The 23,595-nt window shown below is 36.6% G+C and overlaps 1 protein-coding gene across 1 annotated transcript in view; it reads left to right on the forward strand.

Annotated features, from left to right (window-relative positions):
• The window catches only part of ZSWIM6 (zinc finger SWIM-type containing 6), a 209,653-nt gene that overhangs the window by 175,823 nt on the left and 10,235 nt on the right, over positions 1–23,595 (forward strand). Inside the window, exons 5-9 of the mRNA XM_060092921.1 lie at positions 10,995–11,174; positions 16,087–16,263; positions 16,533–16,679; positions 19,894–20,040; positions 21,091–21,351. Of these exons, the coding sequence (XP_059948904.1) occupies positions 10,995–11,174; positions 16,087–16,263; positions 16,533–16,679; positions 19,894–20,040; positions 21,091–21,351 (912 nt within the window). The remainder of the gene's footprint in view (positions 1–10,994; positions 11,175–16,086; positions 16,264–16,532; positions 16,680–19,893; positions 20,041–21,090; positions 21,352–23,595) is intronic.

Below are 23,595 nucleotides of genomic sequence, written 5' to 3' on the forward strand. Positions count from 1 at the left end.
CTGCCACTTACAGGTTCTTTAGACACCATTTTGATTTGTCTCTTGCTTTGTGACAGTGTGTGGTCATGTTTCATTTGAAGCTGTTTTTCCTGGTTCTTGGCATGGGAAACGCATACGATTAATAGGATGGTGATTTGTGTGATGTCCATTGGCTTGTAGATAAATCCTGCAGAGAGAGCACTCATACTTAGGTCTTTGGAATACCAGTAGATAAAATTGTTTGATCCATATATTAATTAGCAATTTTTTAAAATTTACTTTGTTACATACAATAAAATTCCTAACTATAGTGTAAAATACATACCATAAATACTTAACTATAAAAATACATACACCTGACATTTTTAGTGTATAATTTTGAGTTTAGACAAAGGCATAGAGTCATATGATCAATGAAGATATGGAATGGTTATATCGCCTCCAAAAATTCCCTCACACAGTCCCTTTATAATCAATTCATCGCGTACTCCCTGTCCCTAGCATTGGTAGTCTATTCTCAGTCCATTTAGTTTTGCCTTTTCCAAAATGTCACATAAATGGAATAATAAAGTGTGTGTGTACACATATATACCCTTTTGATTCTGGCTTCCTTCACTTAGTATAATGCATTTGCGATATTATGTGTATTTCAGTGGTCTGTTTCTTGTTGCTAAGTAGTAGTCTATTATATGAATGCACCAAGTTTGTTCATCCATTCACCAGTTGAAGGACATTCAGGTTGGATGTCTTTTGCATTTACGAATAAAACTGCTATAAACATTCTTGTAAAGTTTTTATTTGAACCTAAGTTTTCATTTCTCTTGGGCAAATCCCAAGAGGTAGGATTGTTGGGTCATAAGGTAAATGTTTAACTTCATGAGAAACTGCTGAACCATATTCCAAGGTAGCTATATCATTTTGCACTCACAGCAGCAATTATGAGCATTCTGATTGCCAGCAGTATTTTCAGGTTTTAAATTTCTTTTTCTAATTTTAACCCTTATAATAGGTGTGTAGTGGTATCTCATATGGTTTTTTTTTAATTGAAGTATAGTTGATGTACAATATTATATAAGTTATAGGTATACAATATAGTGATTCACAATTTTTAAAGGTTATAGATAGTCCATTTATAGTTATTTATAAAATATTGGCTATATTCCCTGTGTTGTACAATATATCCTTGTAGCTTGTTTTTGTCATAATAGTTTGTACCTTTTACTCCCCTATTCCTATATTGCCCCTTCCCCCTTCCCTCTCCCCACTGGTAACTACTAGTTTGTTCTCTGTATCTGTAAGTGTGCTTTTTTTATTATATTCATTAGTTTGTTATATTTTTTAGAGTCCACATATAAGTGATATCATACAATATTTGTCTTTCTCTGTCTGACTTATTTCACTTGACATGATACCCTCCAAGTCCATCCATGTTACTGCAAATGGGATTATTTCATTCTTTTTTATGGCTGAGTAGTATTCCATTCTGTGTATATACACTACATCTTCTTTATCCATTCTTCTGTTCATGGACACTTAAGTTGCTTCCATACCTTGGCAGTTGTAAATAATGCTGCTGTGAACATTGGGGTGCATGTGTCTTTTTGAATTAGTGTTTTTGTTTTTTTCAGATGTATACCCAGGAGTAGAACTGATGGATCATATGGTCGTTCTATTTTTAGTTTTTTTGAGAAACCTGCATACTATTTTCCATAGTGGCTGCACCAATTTATATTACCAGCAACAGTGTATGAGGGTTTCCCTTTCTCTACATCCTCGCCACATTTGTTATTTGTGTTCTTTTCGATGATAGCCCCTCTGACAGGTGTGAGATGATATCTCATTGTAGTTTTGATTTGCATTTCTCTGATGATTAGTACTATTGAGCATCTTTTCATATGCCTTGTTGGCTATCTGCATGCCTTTGGAAAAATGCCTATTCAGTTCTTCTGCCCAGTTTTTAATTGGGTTGTTTGTTATTTTGATTTTCTTCTCGTTTTGTCAGTGGTTTCCTTTGCTGTGCAAAAAGCTTTGCAGTTTAATTAAGTCCCATTTGTTTATTTTTCCTTTTATTTCCTTTGCTTTAGGAGACAGATCCCAAAAAATATTGCTATGATTTATGTCAAGGAGTGTTCTGCCCATATTTTCCTCTAGGAGTTTCATGGTTTCCGGTCTTACATTTAGGTCTTTAATCCATTTTGAGTTTATTTTTGCGTATGGTGTTAGAGAATGTTCTAATTTAATTCTTTTACATGTACCTGTCTAGTTTCCAAGCACCACTTATTGGAGAGACTGTCTTTTCTCCATTGTATATTCTTTGTTGCAGAGTGATTGACCATAAGTGCATGGGTTTATGTCTGGACTCTATATTCTGTGCCATTGATCTATGTGTCTGGTTTTTGTACCAGTACCATGCTATTTTTATTACTGTAGCTTTGTAGAATAGTCTGAAGTCAGGGAGTGTGATTCCTCTAGCTCTGTTCTTTCTCAAGGTTGTGTTGGCTATTTGGGGTCTTTTGTGTTTCCATACAAATGCCATTGGTATTGTGATAGGGAATGCATTGAATCTGTAGATTGCCTTCGGTAATATGGTCATTTCAACAATATTAATTCTTCCAATCCAAGAACACGGTGTATTTTTCCATCTGCTTGTGTCATCTTCATTTACTTTCATTAGCATCTTACAGTTTTTCCAACTACAGGTCTTTTACCTCTTTAGGTAGGTTTATTCCTAGCTATTTTATTCTTTTTGATGTGATGGTAAATGAGATTATTTCCTTAATTTCTCTTTCTGATAGTTCATTGTTAGTGTATAGAGATGCAACAGATTTCTGTATATTAATTTTGTATCCTGCAACTTTTCTGAAATCATTGATAAGCTCTAGTAGTTTTCTGGTGGTGTCCTTAGGATTTTTTACGTATAGTATCATGTCATTTGCAAACAGTTTCCATTTTCATTTTCATAATGATTAATGATGTTCAGCATGTTTTCATCAGCAGTTTGCCATCTGTATATCTTCTTGAGTGAAGTGTCTTTTCCAGATTTTTTGCCCATTTGTAATAGGGTTATTCGTTTTCTTGATGAGTTTTGGGAGGATTTTACATATTCTAGATACAAGTTCTTTGTCAGATGTATGATTTGCACATATTTTCTCCCAATCTGTGGCTTGTCTTTTTTTTTTTTTTTTTTTTTTTTTTTTTTTTTTTTTTTTTTTTTTTTGCGGTATGCGGGCCTCTCACTGCTGTGGCCTCCCCCGTTGCGGAGCACAGGCTCCGGACGCGCAGGCTCCAGACGCACAGGCCCAGCGGCCATGGCCCACGGGCCCAGCCGCTCCGCGGCACATGGGATCCTCCCAGACCGGGGCACGAACCCGTATCCCCTGCATCGGCAGGCGGACCCTCAACCACCTGCGCCACCAGGGAGGCCCCTGTGGCTTGTCTTTTCATTCTCTTTATATTGTTTTTTTTTGCAGCACAAAAGATATTAATGTTGATGAAGTTCACTTGATAAATTTTATCTTTTATGGATTATGCTTTTGATATTGTATCTCAGATTATCTCTGCCTAGCCCAAGGTCACAAAGATGTTTTCCAGAAGTTTTATGGTTTTACGTTTTATATCTAGGTCTGTGATCCACTTTGAGTTAGTTTTTAATAAGTTAGCTGAGTTAATTTTTAATAAACTGTGTGTTATAGATTTAAGTTCATTTTATATGAATATCCAATTGTAGTAGCACTAGTTTTTGAAAAGATTTATCTTTTCTACATTGAATGGCTTTGAACCTTGAATTGACCATATCTATGTAGGTCTGAGCTCCCTAATCTATACAGTGGTGTATATACCTGTTCTTTCACAATCATACGCTGTCTTGATTACTCTTAACTTTATACAAAGTCTCAAGATTAGGTGCTGGGGAACCTTCCAACTTTTTCCTTCTTTAAAATTGTTTGGCCATTCTATATTTTTGTCAGTATGTACACCAGTGCCTGCTAGGGTTTTGAGTAGGGTTATGTTGAATATATAGATCAATTTGGGGAGAATTGATATCTTAATGGTATTGAGGTTTCCAGTCTGCTTTTTAAGATTGTCTTTGATTTCTCTTGTCAGTGTTTTGTAGTTTTTAGCATAGAGACTCCATACATGTTTTGTTAGATTTATAACTTAAGTATTTCATGTTTTTTGATAGTATTATAATTGGTGCTTTTGGGGGGTAAATTTTGATCTGTAATTGTTCAATTTTAGTACATAGATATACAGTTGGTTTCTTGCTTTGAACTTGTATCATATGACCTTGCTAAACTTACTTACCTTTTTTGTAGGTTAGTTGTCTACAAATAGAGGCTATTTTATTTTTTCCTTTTAAATCTATGTCATTAATCTCCGTTTCTTGCTTTATTGGCCTGGCTAGAACTTCCAGTGTGATGTTGAATAGGAGTGGTAGAGCAGACATCTTTGCCTTGTTTTTATCTTAGAGGAAAAACATTCAGTCTTTTTCCATTATCATATTAACTGTAGGTGGTTTTTTTTGCAGATGACCTTTATCAGGTAAGTTATCTTCTGTTCCTAGTTTGCTGAGACTTTTATTTATTATGAAGGGATGTTGAATTTTGTCAGTTGCTTTTTCTGCATCTGTTGAAATGGTCATATGGTTCTTCTTCCTTAGTCTGCTATATAGTGAGTTACACTAATTTTTAATGTTGAACTGGCCTTGCATTCCTGGGATAAACCCTATTTAGTTGTGGTGTGTTTTCTTTATTTATGTATTTCTTAATTAGATTTACTAATATTTTGTTGTGGTGTTTTACTTTGACATGTAATTATATTTACTTGTAATGTTTTTTGACTGGTTTTGCTATCAGGGTAATGCTGGCCTCATAAAATAAGTTGAAAACCTTCCCTTTCTTCTTTTTTCTGGAAGGTATTGTATGGAATTGGTGTTCTTTCTTTCTTTACTGTTTGGTAGAATTTTCCAGGGAAACATCTGGACGTGCATTGTTAGAGTTTTTAACTGTAGATTTAATTTCTTTGATAAATTTAAAGCTATTCAGGTTATTATTTCTTCTTGAGAGAACTGTGGTAGTTTGTGGTTTTTCAAGGAATTTGTCCATTTCATCTAAGCTGTAGAATTTATGGGAATAAGTTGTTCATAGTATTCCTTTATGAGCCTTTTAATGCCCCTAGGATCTATAATGATGTGCCCTTTTTTATTCCTGATACTCATAGTTTCTCCTTTCTTTTTTTGGTCAGACTGATTATAGCTTTATTAATCTTTTTAAAGAACTAGCTTGGACTTCCCTGGTGGTGCAGTGGTTGAGAGTCCACCTGCCGATGCAGGGGACACGGGTTTGTGCCCCGGTCCGGGAGGATCCCACATGCCGCGGAGCTGCTGGGCCCGTGAGCCATGGCTGCTGGGCCTGCGCGTCCGGAGCCTGTGCTCCACAATGGGAGAGGCCATGGCAGTGAGAGGCTCACGTACCGCAAAAAAAAAAAAAAAAAGGAACTAGCTTTTGTTTTCATTAAAAAAAACTTAGGTGGTGGTTTTCCATTTAATTGATTTCTGATCTGTTATTTCCTTCTTTCTGCTTGCTTTGGCTTTGAGTTCTCATTCTTTTTCTAGTTTCTTAAGGTGGATATTTAGATTATTGATTTGAATCTTTCCTTCTTTTCCAATACAAGCATTTAATACTATAAATTTCTAAACTCTTTTTAGCTGTAGATCACAAGTTTTGATATATTTTATTTGCATTTTCATTCAGAACAAAATATTTTCTGTTTTCTTTTGTGACTTCTTTTACTCATGAGTTATTTGGAATTGTGTTGTTTAATTCCCAGATATTTGGGGATTTTCCAAATATCATCCTGTTACTTATTTCTAATTTAATTCTATTACATTAGAGAATATACTTTGTATGATTTCACTTCCTTAATATTTGTCAAAGTTTGTTTTATGGCCCAGAAAATGGACTACCTTGGTAAATGTTCTTTGTGCATTTTAGAAAGTATAAGATTTTGTTTTGTTTTGTTTTTCTACTAATGCTAAGTGGAGTGTTCTATGAATGTTAGTTAGATTAAGTTGGTTGATAGTATTGTTTTAGATATTCTTTATCCTTGCTAATTTTCTGTCAGCTTGTTCTGTTAGTTATTGAGAGAGAAGTATTGAGATCTCCAAATATAACTGTGGATTTGTGTGTTTCTCTTTTCAGCTCTGTCACTTTTTGCTTCATATATTTTGAAGTCTTAATGTTAGGTGCAGCATCCTCATTTAGGATTGTTATGTTTTTTGTAGAACTAACCCTTTTATCATGTTATGTTTCACTTTATCTGGTGTAGCATTTCTTGTTCCAAAGTCTACTTTGTCTGATAATAATATGGCCACTCCAACTTTGTTTTGAAAGTGTTTGCATGGTGTATCTTTTTCCATCCTTTTCCATTTAATTTATCTATGTCATTATATTTGAAGAGGGTTTCTAGTACATAGCATAGAGTTGGGTCTTGTTTTTCAACCTGATTTCACCATCTCTTTTAATAGGTATGTTTAGATGATTTACATTTGCTATAATTATTGATATAGTTCAGTGTAAGTCTACCATTTAATCATTTGTTTCCTATTTATCCTCTCTGTTTTTGTTCCTTTGTTCCCTCCCTCCTGCCTTCTTTTCTCCTTCTTTGGATTATTTTAAAACTTTTTTTTAGTATTTCATTTTAATTTATCTATTGTCCTTTTTGTTTGTATTTCCTTGTATTTTTTTTAATGGTTTCAGTATTACAAGAAATATACCTAACCTTAAACAGTCTACTTTGAGTTTATACTTTGCCACTTAAAAAAGAATGTAGAATCTAACAACCATATAGGTCCCTTTACTCTCCCTCCTTTATGCTAGTAAAGTTTTCATGTGTATTACATCTACATATGTTTAAAATACCATAAGACAATGTTCACGTTTTTGCTTTCAGTAGTCATACTTATCTTAAAGAACTTAGAAGGACAAAAGTAGTCCATGACATTTACTTAGGTATTTATTATTTCTGTTCCTCTTCCTTTATTCATATAGTTCCAAGGTTCCCTCTGGTATTATTTCTCTTCAGGTTTACTGACTTTTACCTCTGTCATATCCATTCTACTATTAATTCTATCTAGTGAATTTTTTTATTTCAGATACTGTTTTTTCAATTCTAACATTTCTATTTAGTTCTTTTTTTATAGTTCATATTCATTTCTGTCAGCAGTGTTTAGCATCAGGTCTCTTGAACAATACATGTGTTAGTTTTTCCTGATCTGAGAAAGCCTTCATTTCACCATCATTCATGAATGATATTTTGCCAACTCTGGGTTGATATTTCCATTTCTTTTAACACTTTAAAGACATTGCTCCACTGTCTTCTGTCCTGTATAATTTCTGACAAGAATAATTATTTGAGTCATTCTCCTTTATACGGCATTTCATTTTTCTCTGTTTTCAATATTTTTTTCTTTTCGGTTTTCAGTGATTTGATTATCACTGGGCATGGATTTTTTGGTTAGCTCAGCTTCTTTGATCTGTAAATTCATATCTTCAATTTTGGTAATTATTTCTTTTGAGTTTTTCTGTATCTATTTCTCATCTTCTTTGGATCTCCAATGATACAAATGTTACTTTTGATATTTTCCCACCTGTCTTAAGGCTCTGTTCATTTTCTTCTGATTGTTTCTCTCTCTTCTTCAGATGAGATCATTTCTATCTTCAAATTTAGTGTTTATCTTCATCTGGTGGAACATAGTTATAACAGTTGCATAAAGTCTCTGATTGATAATTCTAACATCTGGTTCATTGTTTTTTCCCTTGAGAATTGATCACATTTCCCTTTTCTTTGTAAGCCAAGTAATTTTGGATCCTGAACATTTTAAATACTGAATTGTAAGAGTCTAGGTCCTATTATAATCCTCCGGAGAAATTTTTGTTTTTTTAAAGCATACATTCAATAGGATATATTCAGACTTTGAGTTCTGTTTTACCTTCTTTGGGTGATGTCAGTAAAGTTTTCAAAACCTTGTCTGTGCTGTGTTGGGGCAGTCTCATGCACGTGAGGTGTGACCAGTATTTATGCCTATTTTTGTACAGAATATCCAGGGATCTCCCTCTCTAGCTTCTGAGTGGCAGGGGGTTCCCTTTTCCCAATCCTCTCACCAGGTAGATGAGGTTTCTCTCAAGTTGTTGCTCTATATGCCTTCTACATAGTTCCCCAAATGGGGCTAATCTTATGTGCAAGCCAGGAGAGAAAAGAGGGGGGAAAAGTAACAGGAAGTCACCCCCATATGACTTAAATTTCTTCAAGTTTTATTTCCACAAACCGCTTGCTGTTGTTTACTTTTCAGAGTCCTCAGATTGCTGCTTTTTGTATTTTGTCCAGTTTTTAATTGTAATTATGGGGAGAGATAAGCCATAGTGGGCTTTACTCCATCTTTATCTATCACATTTTTGTTTCTGACTGGCATTTTAAAATATAGAAATGTGAATTATAAATATCTGTGGCTTAGGTTGTGGCTATGTTTATTTTCTGTTGGTAAACATTATTTGATATTTAAAATAACAGAGTCTCTAATTGAAGAAGCTTGCTAATTTTAAATGTGGAAGAATGAAAAGCATCTCTTTTGGACAAACCAAACATAAACAGACCATTCTTACCTGTATTATTCACTTGGTTAACACAACTGATTAAAATAAACACAGATACACATACAAACCTTTTCAAAGAAGAAGTGTTGTGAATGACTTTGAAGTACTGGTATCTGTCTTGTTTTGAAATTGGTAAAGTAAAAACTTTTTTTTTGGCCACATGGCAAAGCTTGCAGGATCTTACCCATGCCCCCTGCAGTGGAAGCATGGAGTCCTGACCACTGGACCACCAGGGACTTCCCAAACTTGAACTTCTAAAACTTGTGAAATAGTTGCTTGAATTAGCTATCTTTCTGAAAAATGTAGAAAGGAATGATACATTTTATCAGTACCTTAATTTTTCAAATTATGAGTTATACCTTCTAAATTCATTAGGGCTTTTCCTTTGAAAAACAGGTGAACTTTTTAATTGAAGTATAGTTGATTTAAAATATTGTGTAAGTTTCAGGTGTACAGCAAAGTGATTTGGTTATATATATATAGAATCAAAAAATATATATACATATTTGATTCTTTTCTATTAAAGGTGTTTACAAGATACTGACTGTAGTTCCCTGTGCTATACAGTAAATCCGTGTTGTTTATTTTATATATGGTAGTGTGTATCTGTTAGTCCCATATTCCTAATTTATCCCTCCCTCCCTTTTCCCTTTGGTAATCATAAGTTTTCTATGTCTGTGAATCTGTTTGTTTTGTAAATAAGTTCATTTGTACTACTTATAGATCCCAAATGTGATATCATATAACATTGTGTCCTTCTCTGTCTGACTTTACTTCACTTCGTATGATAAACTCTAGGTCCATCCTTGTTGCTGCAAATGGCATCATTTCATTCTTTTTTATGGCTGACTAATATTCCATTGTGTGTGTATGTTTGTATGTATGTACATACCACATCTTTATCCACTCATCCGTTGGTGGACACTTAGGTTGCTTCCATGTCTTGGCCATTGTAAATAGTGCTGCTATGAACATTGGGGTGCATGTATCTTTTTGGATCTGAGTTGTCATATTTTCCAGATATATGCCCCGGAGTGGGATTGCTGTATCATATGGTAACTCTTTTTTTAGTTTTTTAAGGAACCTCCATACTGTTTTCCATATGTGGCTGTACCAATTTACATTCTCACTAACAGTGTAGGAGGGTTCCCTTTTCTCCACACCTTCTCCAGCATTTACTATTTGTAGACTTTGATGATGGGCATTCTGACCAATGTGAGGTGATACTTCATTGTAGTTTTAATTTGCATTTCTCTGATGATTAGCGACATTGAGCATCTCTTCATGTGCCTGTTGGCCATCTGTATGTTTTCTTTGCAGAAATGTCTATTTAGGTCTTCTGCCCCTTTTTTGATTGGTTTGTTTATTGTGGTTTTTTTTTTGATATTGAGCTGTATGAGATATTTGTGTATTTTGGAAATTAAGCCCTCGTCAGTCGCATTGTCTTGAAATATTTTCTTCAAGTCCACAGGTTGTCTTTTCATTTTAAAGCAAGTGAACTTTTGATAAATGTTTAGTGATTTCATTCACAAAAAGACATAAATTTAGTAATTTCATTTATATAAAGGTTAATTCCTAGTTAAATCATTTAGGGAAGCATGTTTAAGTAAATTTTATTTTTAAAAGATCTGTTGATATATGGATATGCATACTAATTAACGAGCATAATAAAGTTTGAAATGCTTATAAGGAGACTGGGAAATAGTTTGTGTCCATTGTTATGCCTTTATGATTTTATTTTAAAAAGATACTCTTAAAAGTAAATTTAATTTTTGCACAGAAGAACCATTTAGAGTGGTTTGTTGCAGCATCCATGAATAAAATCTGCTTGTAAATTAAAGTAACAAATTGATCCTTAAGGTTGTATTCTTTATTGACTTTTTTTTTTTTTTGCGGTATGCGGGCCTCTCCCTGTTGTGGCCTCTCCCATTGCGGAGCACAGGCTCCGGACGCGCAGGCCCAGCGGCCATGGCTCATGGGCCCAGCCGCTCCGCGGCATATGGGATCCTCCCAGACCGGGGCACGAACCCGTATCCCCTGCATCGGCAGGCGGACTCTCAACCACTGCACCACCAGGGAGGCCCTCTTTATTGACTTTTGCCCAAAATGTCACAAAGTAGGAATGTGATTACAATTACCATCTGAAATATCTTTCATCTTTATATGTAACAGTGTTTGGATTCTTTGGTTCAAATTTGGGCTCTTTACATTAACCTCTGTGTGAGATTTGTTGCTTGGACAAGGGAGAATTGCATTATACAGCTGCAGACTTGGGTCCATTTTGAAAGGGTTTATCATTAGCTATTAGGATTGGACACTTGTAAACTTTTAAAAAATTTGCTTTCCTCTCTCCCTTTAAATTAGGTGCTCTGTGGATGTGTATAGTTTTAAATCCCCACTGCAAGTTGGAGCAGAAGGCCAGCTGGCTAAAACAGTTGAAAAAGTGGAATGGTGTTGATGTCTGTCCATGGGAAGATGGAAATCATGGCAGTGAATTACCTAACTTGACCAATGCTCTGCCTCAGGGTGCAAATGCTCACCAAGGTGAGTACACAGTGGTAATCTGCTCACTTTGTATCTACCTAATTGTGCATCTGCGTTTATAACAGTAACGTACAATAGATTTGGGAAAATTATTTTACTCACTTAAGAACTTAGCATAACTCACGGACTTAAAATATGTTTTGACATGAATGTGTGTGTGTGTTTTAATTTTTATGTGAGACCTTTCTATAACTCTTTTTCATATTCTCAGAATACAGATGGATATAATACATATACTACTAGTATGTGTTAAAATTGCCTATTAATTATTTAGTGTGAATATATTTTAAAAAATCATGGAATAGGTGGGTAGTATATTGTAAAACAAAATATTGAGAGGCTTGAGGAGCTGTGTGTTTTTATATCTGTTGGTCAGTTCATATTTGGGCTACTATACAATTTAATCAGTTAAACATTCTTAGTTTTAGAATACAGCAAGTAAACATTTAATAACTGGGGCTGTAGGAGCAGGGGGTGCTGCTGGCATTCAGACCAGGAAAATTATTTATTGTGAAGGACTGTCTAGCATACTTGTTCCCACCTACTGTAGGCTAATAGTGCCCTCCGGTCTTTGGACAACGAAGAAATGCTCCCAGACATTTTCAGATAGCCTCTTAAGAATCTTGGTCTCTCATTTCTGTACTGCTTTTTGTTTGTTTGTTTGCTGTTGTTTTTAAGCTTCTCCCTCTCTATTGGACCCACCCATTTAGCTCAAGTCTCTCTCATCTTAAAAAATCTTTCCTTGCCCCCATCGTCCCCGCTAGCTACCGCAGAATTTTCTCCTCTCTTTCAGAACCAAATCTTTAAAGTAGTTAACTCTTGCAAATAAAAATTTCATTCACTAACTCTGTCACTCTTCTTGTGTAAGTTTGTGCTGCTGCTCCCCCTTTTTTGAGAAAACTTGGAAGACTTTAAAGATATGATAGATGCAAGGTGAGAGTTAAATGACATCAGAAGGATTCAAGAATCAAGACTGTCATTCTGTTTTCTGGCCCCATCTGGAGTTGGTACTCCTAGAAAGAGCTGGACAATGTGCTGAGAATGAAATGTGATGTTAGCATAGTATTTTCAGTCTCTACAAAGAGAGAAAATAATATGTATTACTCCACAGGGACTTGTCCAATCAAAAAGAAGTTTCAGGCCTTGGGAAAGATGATTGTCTGGCTCTCCTTTGTCTAGAGATATTTGCCTTGGGAATTCAGTATTTGAAATCTGTCGTATCTTTATTGCCCATGATGATTTTATTTAATAACTTCAAAGAAAATAAATCTACCCCTTATACCCCAAGTTTTTTTCCAGAAGCTCAGAATTTTCAAGTTTAACAATTCAACATTTATTCTCTTCTATTGCTAGGAAAAGGTATGCTTACATCTCCATAGGCAATAAATTTGATTTTTTTAACTTTATTATATTTGGAGGTTTCTCTGTGTTTCACTCCCCACCTGCTTTTTTGTGACTGCCATCCTAACATTTTACAGTTTACTTTTTTACTTTCCATTTGGTTGCTTTCCCCTTGGTTAAATATGAATATTCCATAGGCTTTAGAAAACTCTTAGGAAGTGGTCCAGCCTCCGGAAAAAAAGAGTTCATTTCATTTATGGTTTGGCCCAGGGATATGAAGTCAGGACTGGTTTCTAAGGGCAATATTTATAGCTGTTGTGCTTAAAGGCACCAGGGCGCCTCCTTTTATCAGAACACCCACATTCTCCAGAGGGGCTGTCAGAAGATACATCCCTACAGAGGGGCTCGGGTGCTCAGCCTGCAGTACTTCTGCTGGAGGGCTGAGCGGGCTGGCAGAGGGAGAGCCTTTGGTGACAGCAGAGCCCAGCGGCCATGCCGCTGGGCAGTGAGTGCATGTGGTACAGACCATGGGCAGAATTGCATGTGTTTGCACATCAGAGTGAAAGTGAAGCACAAATCAGGCCCTGTCTTCGCTGAGATTGTTAGAATTAATTGACAACATTAGAATCCACACCCTTAGAAAGAGTAGTGTGTTTGTTTTTTAAATATACCTGAATGACAGCCTTTTAAAAACTTTTTGGGTTAAAAAACTAATATTATTTTATGCTTTATTTAAAATTTTTTACAAATTAGTGTTTATCATTTATTTATTTGTTTGTTTGTTTATTTATTTTGGCTGCATTGGGTCTTCATTGCTGCGCATGGGCTTTCTCTCTAGCTGTGGTGAGCAGGAGCTACTCTTCATTGCGGTGCGCGGGCTTCTCATTGCGGTGGCTTCTCTAGTTGCGGAGCACAGGCTCTAGGCATATGGGCTTCAGTAGTTGTGGCACACAGGCTCAGTAGTTGTGGCTCACGGGATCTAGAGCGCAGGCTCAGTACTTGTGACGCATGGGCTTAGTTGCTCCACAGCATGTGGGATCTTCCTGGACCAGGGCTCGAACCCATGTCCCCTGCATTGGCAGGCGGATTCTTAACCACTGCACCACCAGGGAAGTCCCTGTGTTTATCGTCTCAACAATTTGATTAAGATCATGTGTTTCTATTTTCTGTTATTGCAAAAGTCAAAAAAACACAGATATCTAAGATAAAAATTGACCATAATTTTGATACTTAATCAAATCAATTTTTGTTTGTATATCTTTTCAGTCATTGTCTATGTAGGTTTTTTTTTTGTTTCCATGCTATTATAGAGCTTTGTATCTTACATTTTCGTTTAAATACCAATAGTATTTAGTCTTTTTTGTTACAGTTGGTTGTATCAGACTCTTACAGCTAACCACTGTCCTGGTGTATGTCCTGTATGTTTCGTTATGCTCTTACAGTCACATACAAACATGAAAAGTTAAGATTTTAATTTTTTCAATGGAATCATACCCACATCTTGCTTTTATTATTGATACCACAGTGGGTCAGACAGAACTCTCATTCTTTTAATAAGTGCATAATAATACGTTGCTTTCTAAATTCTCCTTTTAATTTTAAATTGTTTCTATGATTTGAGTTAAACAAAATAAATGAAATTAGAAAGCCATTTAAAAATACTTGTGTGAGGGCTTCCCTGGTGGTGCAGTGGTTGAGAGAGAGTCTGCCTGCCGATGCAGGGGACACAGGTTTGTGCCCCAGTCCAGGAAGATCCCACATGCCGCGGAGCGGCTGGGCCCATGAGCCATGGCCGCTGAGCCTGCACATCCGGAGCCTGTGCTCCGCAGCGGGAGAGGCCACAACAGTGAGAGGCCCGCGTACTGCAAAAAAAAAAAAAAAAAAAAAACTTGTGTGAGATTTGGACTTTGGAATATTTGCTTGATTGACTATAAGAAGTCATGGAACCAGTTTCTTGTTGAGTAGGGGTATATTTATTCTGCTCTGCAAAAAGCCCTGGTAGGTTCCAAAGGCTATTAAATGTAGGGCCAACTCTTCCCATTTGCAAAGTGTCCCTCTGTCTGCTGCTAACAAGGAGTCTGGGCAGGGGCCAGAACAGATACATCAGTATTTAGGCCTCTCAAATTATGTCATCCATGCATTTTGATATGTCTGCCATTCAAATACAGATGTCTAAGTCCACCTGAGACCAAGCTGAAGTAATGTCTCTTTCTGTTAAAGACCATTCAAAAGCCTTTCAGAACAGCCTAAATAGCTGAATTTGGAGTGAGGTTATCTGTGTTTTGATCTTGACTGCCATTGCCTGGCAGTGTGACCTTGGCAAGTCACTTTACTTCTCTCAATTTTCAGTTCCATCAGCAGAATAGAGGGGTTGGTCTAGATGAGTTTTCAGAGCTCTTCTTGATTCAGTTGTATTTTGATTTCTATGATTTCCTTTATGTCTGTGCTTAGCCAAAGTTCCAGGGAGAGGAAGATGAAACTTTACCAACTAAGGAAGCTCCAGATTTTACTTCTCATTTAGTTAAGCCTCAGAACAGTGAGGGGTGATACTTGAGCTAAATAAAGCACACATAAATAAAAATAGTTTGTTACCCTGATTGTCAGCTGAGGCTCTTTCTAAGGTTTCTGCCACAGTTTAAGGTAAGTCTGGAGTTGGGGACCGAAGGGGTGGGAGTGCAGGTAGAATTTGAATGATTTTTTCCAGAAGAACTGAATAATCCCAGAGGTTGGGGTAAAAATATCCTTTATTCCCCAAACATTTCTTTTCTCTGTCAGGTCCTGAAACTTGAACCCTCTTCGGAGTGTGTGCTTCTGCTCTTTTGTGATGCCCTGGCATACACTATGCTGGGGACATCACACCAGTCATGGAACCTGCACAACAGTCAGGAGGCAGCCTGTAGGGGCAAGGTAAGTGCGCTGGTTTGTTTTGTAGCTATGTTGTGTGGCTTTGTGAAATGTTAAATATATGCATTTATGCCCTTTGGGATATAAAGTGACATTTAGTCATTATATCCCAAGAAGCATAATAGTTTTTAATTGTGCAAAACCGCACAATATAGTTAAAAAATACAACCAAAAGCACAACCCTTCTGCGTATTTTTAAAGGCTGATTGCATCTTCCTGAAAGGTTCCATGGCTGGTGTCTCATCTCTTGCATAGTGTTTGTGAGAGCTGTTGATCCCATCAGGGCAGTCCACCACAGCACCTCAGAAGTGGGGAGCAGTGAGTTTTCATGGGATTTTTGTGCCGAGTGCCTCCTTTCAGTGTATTTGGCATGGAAACTAGACTTGACGATTCTTTTTGCAGGATGCCTTTAACCTTAGCTCTGATGGCTGCAGAGTGTTTGTGTTTGATAAAACAAGTGAGTGAATGAATGGTGGCTCTTTGGTCTGATTTGCCTCCTAGTACTTCAGACATGAGAATATTCACCCTTCATCCTTCTGCTTAGGGGGTGCAGGACAATGTGTGTGGGTGTGTTCATGAACATCTGGCCACAGAATGGTATGGTATGACTGATTTATTCACATGTGAACAATAGCTGACACGGCTTTCTGAACTGTGGAAAAAACAGATTCATCGAACAGGCCACATCGGACAGTGTTCACCCGAGCCATCGAGGCGTGCGATCTCCACTGGCAGGATAGCCACTTGCAGCACATTATCAGCAGTGACCTGTACACCAACTACTGTTACCATGACGACGCTGAAAACTCCCTCTTTGACTCCCGCGGGTGGCCCCTCTGGCATGGTAAGTGGCCAAACCGGAAAGACATTTCCATGACTTACTTCTTTGTTTAGTTTCTATAGCATTATTGGAGTGGGAGGAGGAGAGTTGAGGGATTCAATGGGAGATGGATGAATGCTTGGCAATAGGAGTTTTTCATTCAAATCCAAGTTCAGAAATGGTTTCTTGTATCTTTTTAATAGTATTTCAGGGGAAAACATCTTACTGTTAAATCCTGTTTTCATAGATATATCTGATAATGGCAACCTTCCCCCCTTAACTTTCTGTTTTAGAACATGTTCCTACAGCCTGTGCACGAGTAGACGCATTACGTTCTCATGGGTACCCCAGAGAAGCACTGAGACTAGCAATAGCTATTGTTAACACGTTAAGACGGCAGCAACAGAAACAGCTGGAAATGTTCCGAACTCAAAAAAAAGGTAAATGTGTGAAGGAGTCTGTTTCCATTGGAATGGGATTCTTGGTGATGATGTCACTAGGTTTTATGCTCTTTTGGGAGAGAGAACTTTTAAACTTAGAGCCATGGTGATGGCTTTACTCACCACTCATTTGAAATATTTAATAGCTGATCTATGAGAAATGTTAGGCATCCCCCCACCCCCACCCGTTGAATGTTGTAAGAAATAAAATTTTTTACAAGTTTCTTAGGTTGGTTAATTTTTTAAAGGGGAGGTTTTTTTTTTTTACTGTTTGAGTTATGTCGTATGTCGGAATTATCTAAAATGCAAGTTAGCCAGATATTTCATTTTGTGAAAGAGCATTTTAATTGTGATAGTAAGGGTTCTGGGGGTAGACTGCCTATGTTGGAATCCTGGCAGGAGGTCCCAGCTGGGAGACCTTAGGCATTGACTTGACTATGGAATGGGGCTCGGTTGAGGACCTGTCTCTTAGAGTTGTTGAAAAGATTAAACTAGTTAATTCCGGTAAGGCACTGAAAGCAGGGCCTGACAGAGTGTGGAAGCACTATAAAACAGTTTAATTGTAATAATTTGTACATCAGGACATGATATGTATTTAAAGCGATTAAACAGAACTCCTGGGGACTGCTCTGGTGGTCCAGTGGTTAAGACTTCGCCTTCCAATGCAGGGGGTGTGGGTTCCATCCCTGGTTGCGGAGCTGAGATCCCACATGCCTCGTGGCCAAAAAACCAAAACGTAAAACAGAAGCAATATTGTAACAAGTTCAGTAAAGACTTTAAAAATGGTCCACATCAAAAAAAACCTTAAAAAAAAAAAAAACTATACTCCAATGAAAGCTAAAAAAAAAAAAAACAGAACTGGATTTTTCAAATTCTGTAAAATAACATTCGATGAGCTGTCAACTGACAGGACACATTTAACTCCTCTTTATCTCAGTTTATTAATCTTTTAAATTTTAAGTAAGCATTACTTAGTAGTAGTAATTGCAAAAGGCTTGTAACGTGCATAGGCCCTGATCAAAAGAAAGATATATGTATGCTTTTTCTGATTAATCCGTGCACTTCTTTTTCTTCTGTAGGTGTAAATCTTTTAATTTTTCTTTGGTAGGATTGTTTTATTTTTACTCTGGAATTTTATATCTTATTCAGAGAGAAGTAGTTTTAGCTGTGGTGTTTTTTTGCTTATGTTTTTGTTTTATTCCTTGGGTGATTTTACACACATCTAGGGTACAGCTAAAAATTATCAGTTGTTGAAGTGGGCTGGAGATTGGAGCGAGTGTTTGTTGTAATTTTTGATATCCTCTATATTATTGGAAGTATTAAAAATGTTAACATTAGCATTTATATGATGAAAGAAAATTCCAAAGTTACCATTGGAACCAAGGAAGGGGGAGCTCAGATGGGATTGGAATGTGATATCCCCAACAATCATTACTTTGTCCAGTTCTTTGTGTTTGTCATATCATCACTGGTTACCAGCTGTATTTACAAAATATGTTGCTTGGCCCTTTGCAAAATTTTTCTGAAATCTCCCTCCCCCTAAACACACACAATCTATGGCCAAAAGACATTTACTTCTGAAAAGTATAAAAGATTGAAACACTCAGGCTAAGAGAGAGTGAAGTACTTTTTTTTTTTTTGCGGTATGCGGGCCTCTCACCGCTGTGGCCTCTCCCGTTGCGGAGCACAGGCTCCGGATGTGCAGGCCCAGCGGCCATGGCTCACGGGCCCGGCTGCTCCACGGCATGTGGGACCTTCCCGGACCGGGGCACGAACCCGTGTCCCCTGCATTGGCAGGCGGACTCTCAACCACTGCGCAACCAGGGAAGCCCAACAGTTATTTCTTATGGGGCCAAGATTAGTAAATGAAGTATCTTGTACATTTTCAATATTATTTGGCATGATATGTCAACTTTTTAAAAAATTGAGATATAATTGACATATAACATCTTAGTTTCATGTGTACAGCATAATGATTCCATATTTATATATTTTGAAATGATCACCACAGTAAGTCTATATATAAATATATATATGTGTTATATATATATATATATATATATATATAGAGAGAGAGAGAGAGAGAGAGAGAGAGAGAGAGAGAGAGACTTGTTCCTAAGAGTAATGCTCATATTTCTGTTTTCATCCTGGTTGTGTATATGAAAGCCAGTGACAGAAATTGAAGGGAAAGACCTTTCCAAGGAATCTAGTACCCACCTTCTATAAATTTTAATACATTGTGCTAGGCCATGCTTTATTTTTATGTACTAATAGTTGATAGTCCAAAACAGAAGACTTCTAAAGGAATACTGAACTTGCAGAATGGCTTTTTAGCTATTTACAAGCCAATATTTTTCTTGTATATTTTATATTATATATAGATTTTATTATAGTTTCCTTTAAGAAGGAACCACTATTATTTATAACTTTAGTAAACACTTAGATGTAAAGTATTGCATTGTTTACGATAATGGAATATACCTTAAAATATTTGCAGCTTTTCTCTCAGCACTCTAACTTGAGAACTTGAAAGTTCTAACATTACATGAAGAAAATGAAAAGGATATGGTTCATCCAAATTATATGTTATCTTCTGCTATAGTTCCCCTTTGTGGCAAAGGTCCTCTCTTAAATGACTTACAGATCCACGATAAGGAAGATTTTTATAAGGTGATAGGGGAGTAATTTAATAAATATTCATACAGAAGTTCAAGTCCGACCCAGGGTACAGCTGCCTTCTAGACTCCATTTTAGATAACCCAGTGAGCACTGACTCTGAGAGTATCTTCTTAACATAGTTGTAGAGTTAGTTATCCAATGGTAATTCCAGGGGGACTTCTTAGTTCTCTCTAAAGCCACTCCTAGGAAGTGAGGAGAGTTGTCCTTAGCTTCTCAGGTAAAAATTTAAAATTCATTTTCCTCATACATCATAATTTAATAGTGTAAGTAGTAATGTTAACCTAGTAGCCTGGATATATGAATTAAATAGATGTTTGAGAGCTGTCTTGGGAAGTTAGCACCATTTATATTGATTCACAGATGAACCTTTAGAACTTAAAATAGTTCACAAGTTGGGGATTTTATGTACCCTTGTTTTTTAATGAAAGAGGAATTTTAAATTGAATTTAGAATTAATTTGTCAGGATGCTGGAAATGGTAAAAGCCTTTCTGTCCTCTACTTCTCTCCATGTCTCAATTCCCTTTTCTTACAAAGAGCTACCCCATAAAAGCATAACCTCAATAACCAATCTGGAGGGCTGGGTTGGACACCCCCTGGACCCCGTGGGCACTCTTTTCAGCAGCCTGATGGAAGCCTGCCGCACTGATGATGAAAGCTTCCCTGTGTTCTCAGATTTTACAGGTAAAACCATTGACATTTGTCTCATGTGCTTTTTTTCCCCTAAACCCTGAATGGCGTTCATCATTGGTCACTGTTTTTCTTCAGAGTTTGTCTTATGAATCCATATAGTTAACAGTACTAGCAGTTAGCAAGAAAGGGTGCTCACACTTTTCAGGCAGGCTCCTACAAACTGGGAAAAGTCTTAGAGTTGACAATCGGCAGCATGTGTCAAGAACCTAAAAATATTTATTCCCTTCTAGTCAATGATTGTACATCTAAGAATTTATCTGCATTTATGACTATTTTCCAGCATAAAGATATAAAATAAGAATGTACATCATGTGGGAGGGAAGAAGGATTGTCCTTTCACTACTCCCATGGCTGGATTAGCTTGGAGAGTTAAGCATCTAGCCTGTGGTGGTTGCCTTCATGGATTATGGGTGACCCAAACTCTATCAGGAGGGTGAGGGTATGGTATGACTTTGAATTCACTTTTCTTGCGAGTTGGACAGTTGAAGTTTGTTAAGAATTTCTAATAGAAACACCTTAAGAGAGATAAGAGAATCCTCAAAGAATCCTTCTCTTGTAATAACTGATGACTCTTTGATAACAAAAAGGATCATGAAATTGAGTTACATATATGTTCTCTACTGTTCTTGTTATAAATTACAACATTGTGATAAAAGTATGGAAAATGTTTTTAATGCCAGGCTTTAAAAAATTGATAACTATTGCAGTCATCATGTAATTTTACTCTTGTTTAACTAAAAATTTGTTTACTCTTAGGTATGCTTAGTATCTCTTCTTAGATTTATAGTTTTCTTTGGTGATTCATCTTTAGGGAGAGAAAAATATTTGTAATATTCTATCCCCCAGAACATAAACGTTTAGTCATTCATGGTCATTTTTTAAAAGATATTGGAAAACTATGTACTTTAACCTAAGAAACATGGTTTTCTGGCTTTCTTGGAGTTAAGTCAATAATTTATTTAAGAGTACTAGGTAAAATAGATCGTACTTATCAGGGTACCTGCAAAAGTCATTTCTGAACTCTGATTTCTTTTGTGACAGAGAATATGGGACAGTGCAAGTCTCTGGAATACCAGCATCTACCTGCACACAAATTCTTAGAAGAAGGGGAATCCTATTTAACGCTAGCTGTGGAAGTAGCCCTAATAGGGCTGGGACAGCAGCGTATTATGCCTGATGGGCTGTATACCCAAGAGAAGGTTTGCCGGAATGAGGAGCAGCTCATTTCCAAGCTTCAGGAAATTGAATTGGATGACACACTGGTGAAAATTTTTCGCAAGCAAGCAGTCTTCCTATTAGAAGGTAGTATGATAAAGAACTTCCTCACTTGTTTAGCCCATTGTATTTAGCCACTCAGCTTTCTTATGTTGGGAGTACACTTAATATGGTGGTTATCTTGATTGGTATGGTCACTGAGTGTCATAGGCATGTTCACTTTGCAAATAATAGTATCACTTAATAAACAAGTTTAGATGTTTACATGTTTATCATTTGATTTAGGTGGTCATGTAAGATAACCTGCTAGAAATGAGCCCCATTTAAATGCCACCAGCTTTAAAAAGGACTTTTTACTCAGTCTGTGTTGTTCCTGAGATGAATGCAAGTTTGATATTTAGTGAGTTATTGCTGGTAGCCATATTCCTCTTTGCTTGATCAATTAAGTAATAAAATGGAAATTGGCTGGCATTCCTCCAAATTATTGGCTGTTATGTTGACGTCTAGGTTTTGAACATATCATTTGCACATGCTGACAAAGGACCAAAGACTGCAGAAGTGAATTTCCACTGCGCTAATTATTTCAGAGAATACATTAGGTATACATTCATCAAAGTAAAGGTTTCATAGAATCATTAAGGCAAAGTCTAGTTTTCTTCTTTTCTATAAGGTCAAGAGCTAAAGGGCCTAACAAATTTTGGATGGCATTATTTTTTTTTAATGTTTTTTTTTTCCTTGAAAAGAATAAGTGTAATTAATGTGGTAGCCTGATCTTTTACACAGATTTAGGTGATGTCAAATCTTTTAAACTGCTTCTGTCTCTCAAGTACATGTGTGTTATTTCTGTGGATTTCTCTGTGATTAATAAGCTCATACAGTATGGTATCTTCATCTTATATTCAGAATGGCTATATATAGGGAAGGATTTAGAGAAAATAGCATTTCAAAACTTTTTATATGTCCAAACCTAAAGATCTATTTGAAAAAAAATATTTTCATTAAATATATTATACATTTATGTGTTTTAGAAGTACACCTTAAAGGAGAAATATTCTTCTGAATAAAACATGCTTAATTTTGGTAAAAATTCCTAGTTTTTTGAAGCACTCTCCTGAAGTTTTTTTTCCCTAAAGATAAAAGCCCATCTTGACAAAGTTCAAATGACCTTGATCCTTTCATTACTGTTTTAGTTTCCTGTCATATATTTCCTTTTGATATAAGCAATATCATTAGCCATAAACTTTTCTATGCTGGCTCTTAGTAACTCTTGGTAACTGCCTTTTGATTTTCATTATACTGAGGGAAAAGATGAGGATGTGTGGTTTTCAAAGTTGATAGTGTCTGATATCTGTTCATCACTTACCTTTTCAAATGTCTCCGTGTTCATTACTCATGAATATTTTTTAACTTTGTCTTAGTCTTTGATTAGTCCATACCTTCCCATTAAACATTTTACTGAGAACTGTGCTCTGTAAGGAGTGCTGATGACCCACCCCAGCCTCCTCTCTTTTCCCAACCTTGCTAGGCCCCAAAGAGTGGTTGGTGCAGGACAGGAAGAAGTCCAAGGGGAAGCCAAGGGACCATTTCTATAAACTCCAAAAGATAAGCGCTCCATGATTGAGATGACTGCACTGGGCACCAAGGTCTTCATACACTTATACTCTGTGAATTTCAGGGGCAAATTAGTTAGCAGACTCAGGTATCTGAAAAAGAGGAAGCAGTAACCCTGTATTTTGTTGCTGAGTGTTAAATCACTTCTGGACACAGTATGGGCACATTGAATCAATTGGGCATATTGGAAAAGCACTTCTGGGGAACTTAGATTTCAAATTTCAGTTTTTCATTTTTCAGTACACCAGAGTTCAGGCATTACACTGACTATTAATCAACAAATAATTCTGTGATACCTGACTGAATGTTTTGCTTGTTGGGAGGTGTTATTATGTTGATTATGCATCCTGGCCTTCCCTGCATAGTATAAAAAGGGAACTTGATGGTACAAGGGAAACACTGAAAGGAAATGGAAGAGAAATGAAGATGGAAAATATACAAGTTTGCTATAATTAGTCCTTAAAAAAACAGAATTAATGTCTTAGTCTGCTCAGGCTGCCATTAAAAAATACTACAGGTTAGGTGGCTTAAACAATAGAAATTTATTTCTCACAGTTCTGGAGGCTGAGAAGTCCAAGGTCAAGGTGCTGGCTAATTCAGTTTCTGGTGAGGGCCCTCTTCCTGCCTTGCAGATGGCTGCCTTCTCCCTGAGCCCTCACAAGACAGAGACAGAGGTCACTCTTTCTGTCTCTTCTCATAGGTCACTAATTCTCTTGGACC

The sequence above is a fragment of the Mesoplodon densirostris genome, chromosome 3 (assembly GCF_025265405.1).
Source record: "Mesoplodon densirostris isolate mMesDen1 chromosome 3, mMesDen1 primary haplotype, whole genome shotgun sequence".
NCBI lineage: Eukaryota > Metazoa > Chordata > Mammalia > Artiodactyla > Ziphiidae > Mesoplodon > Mesoplodon densirostris.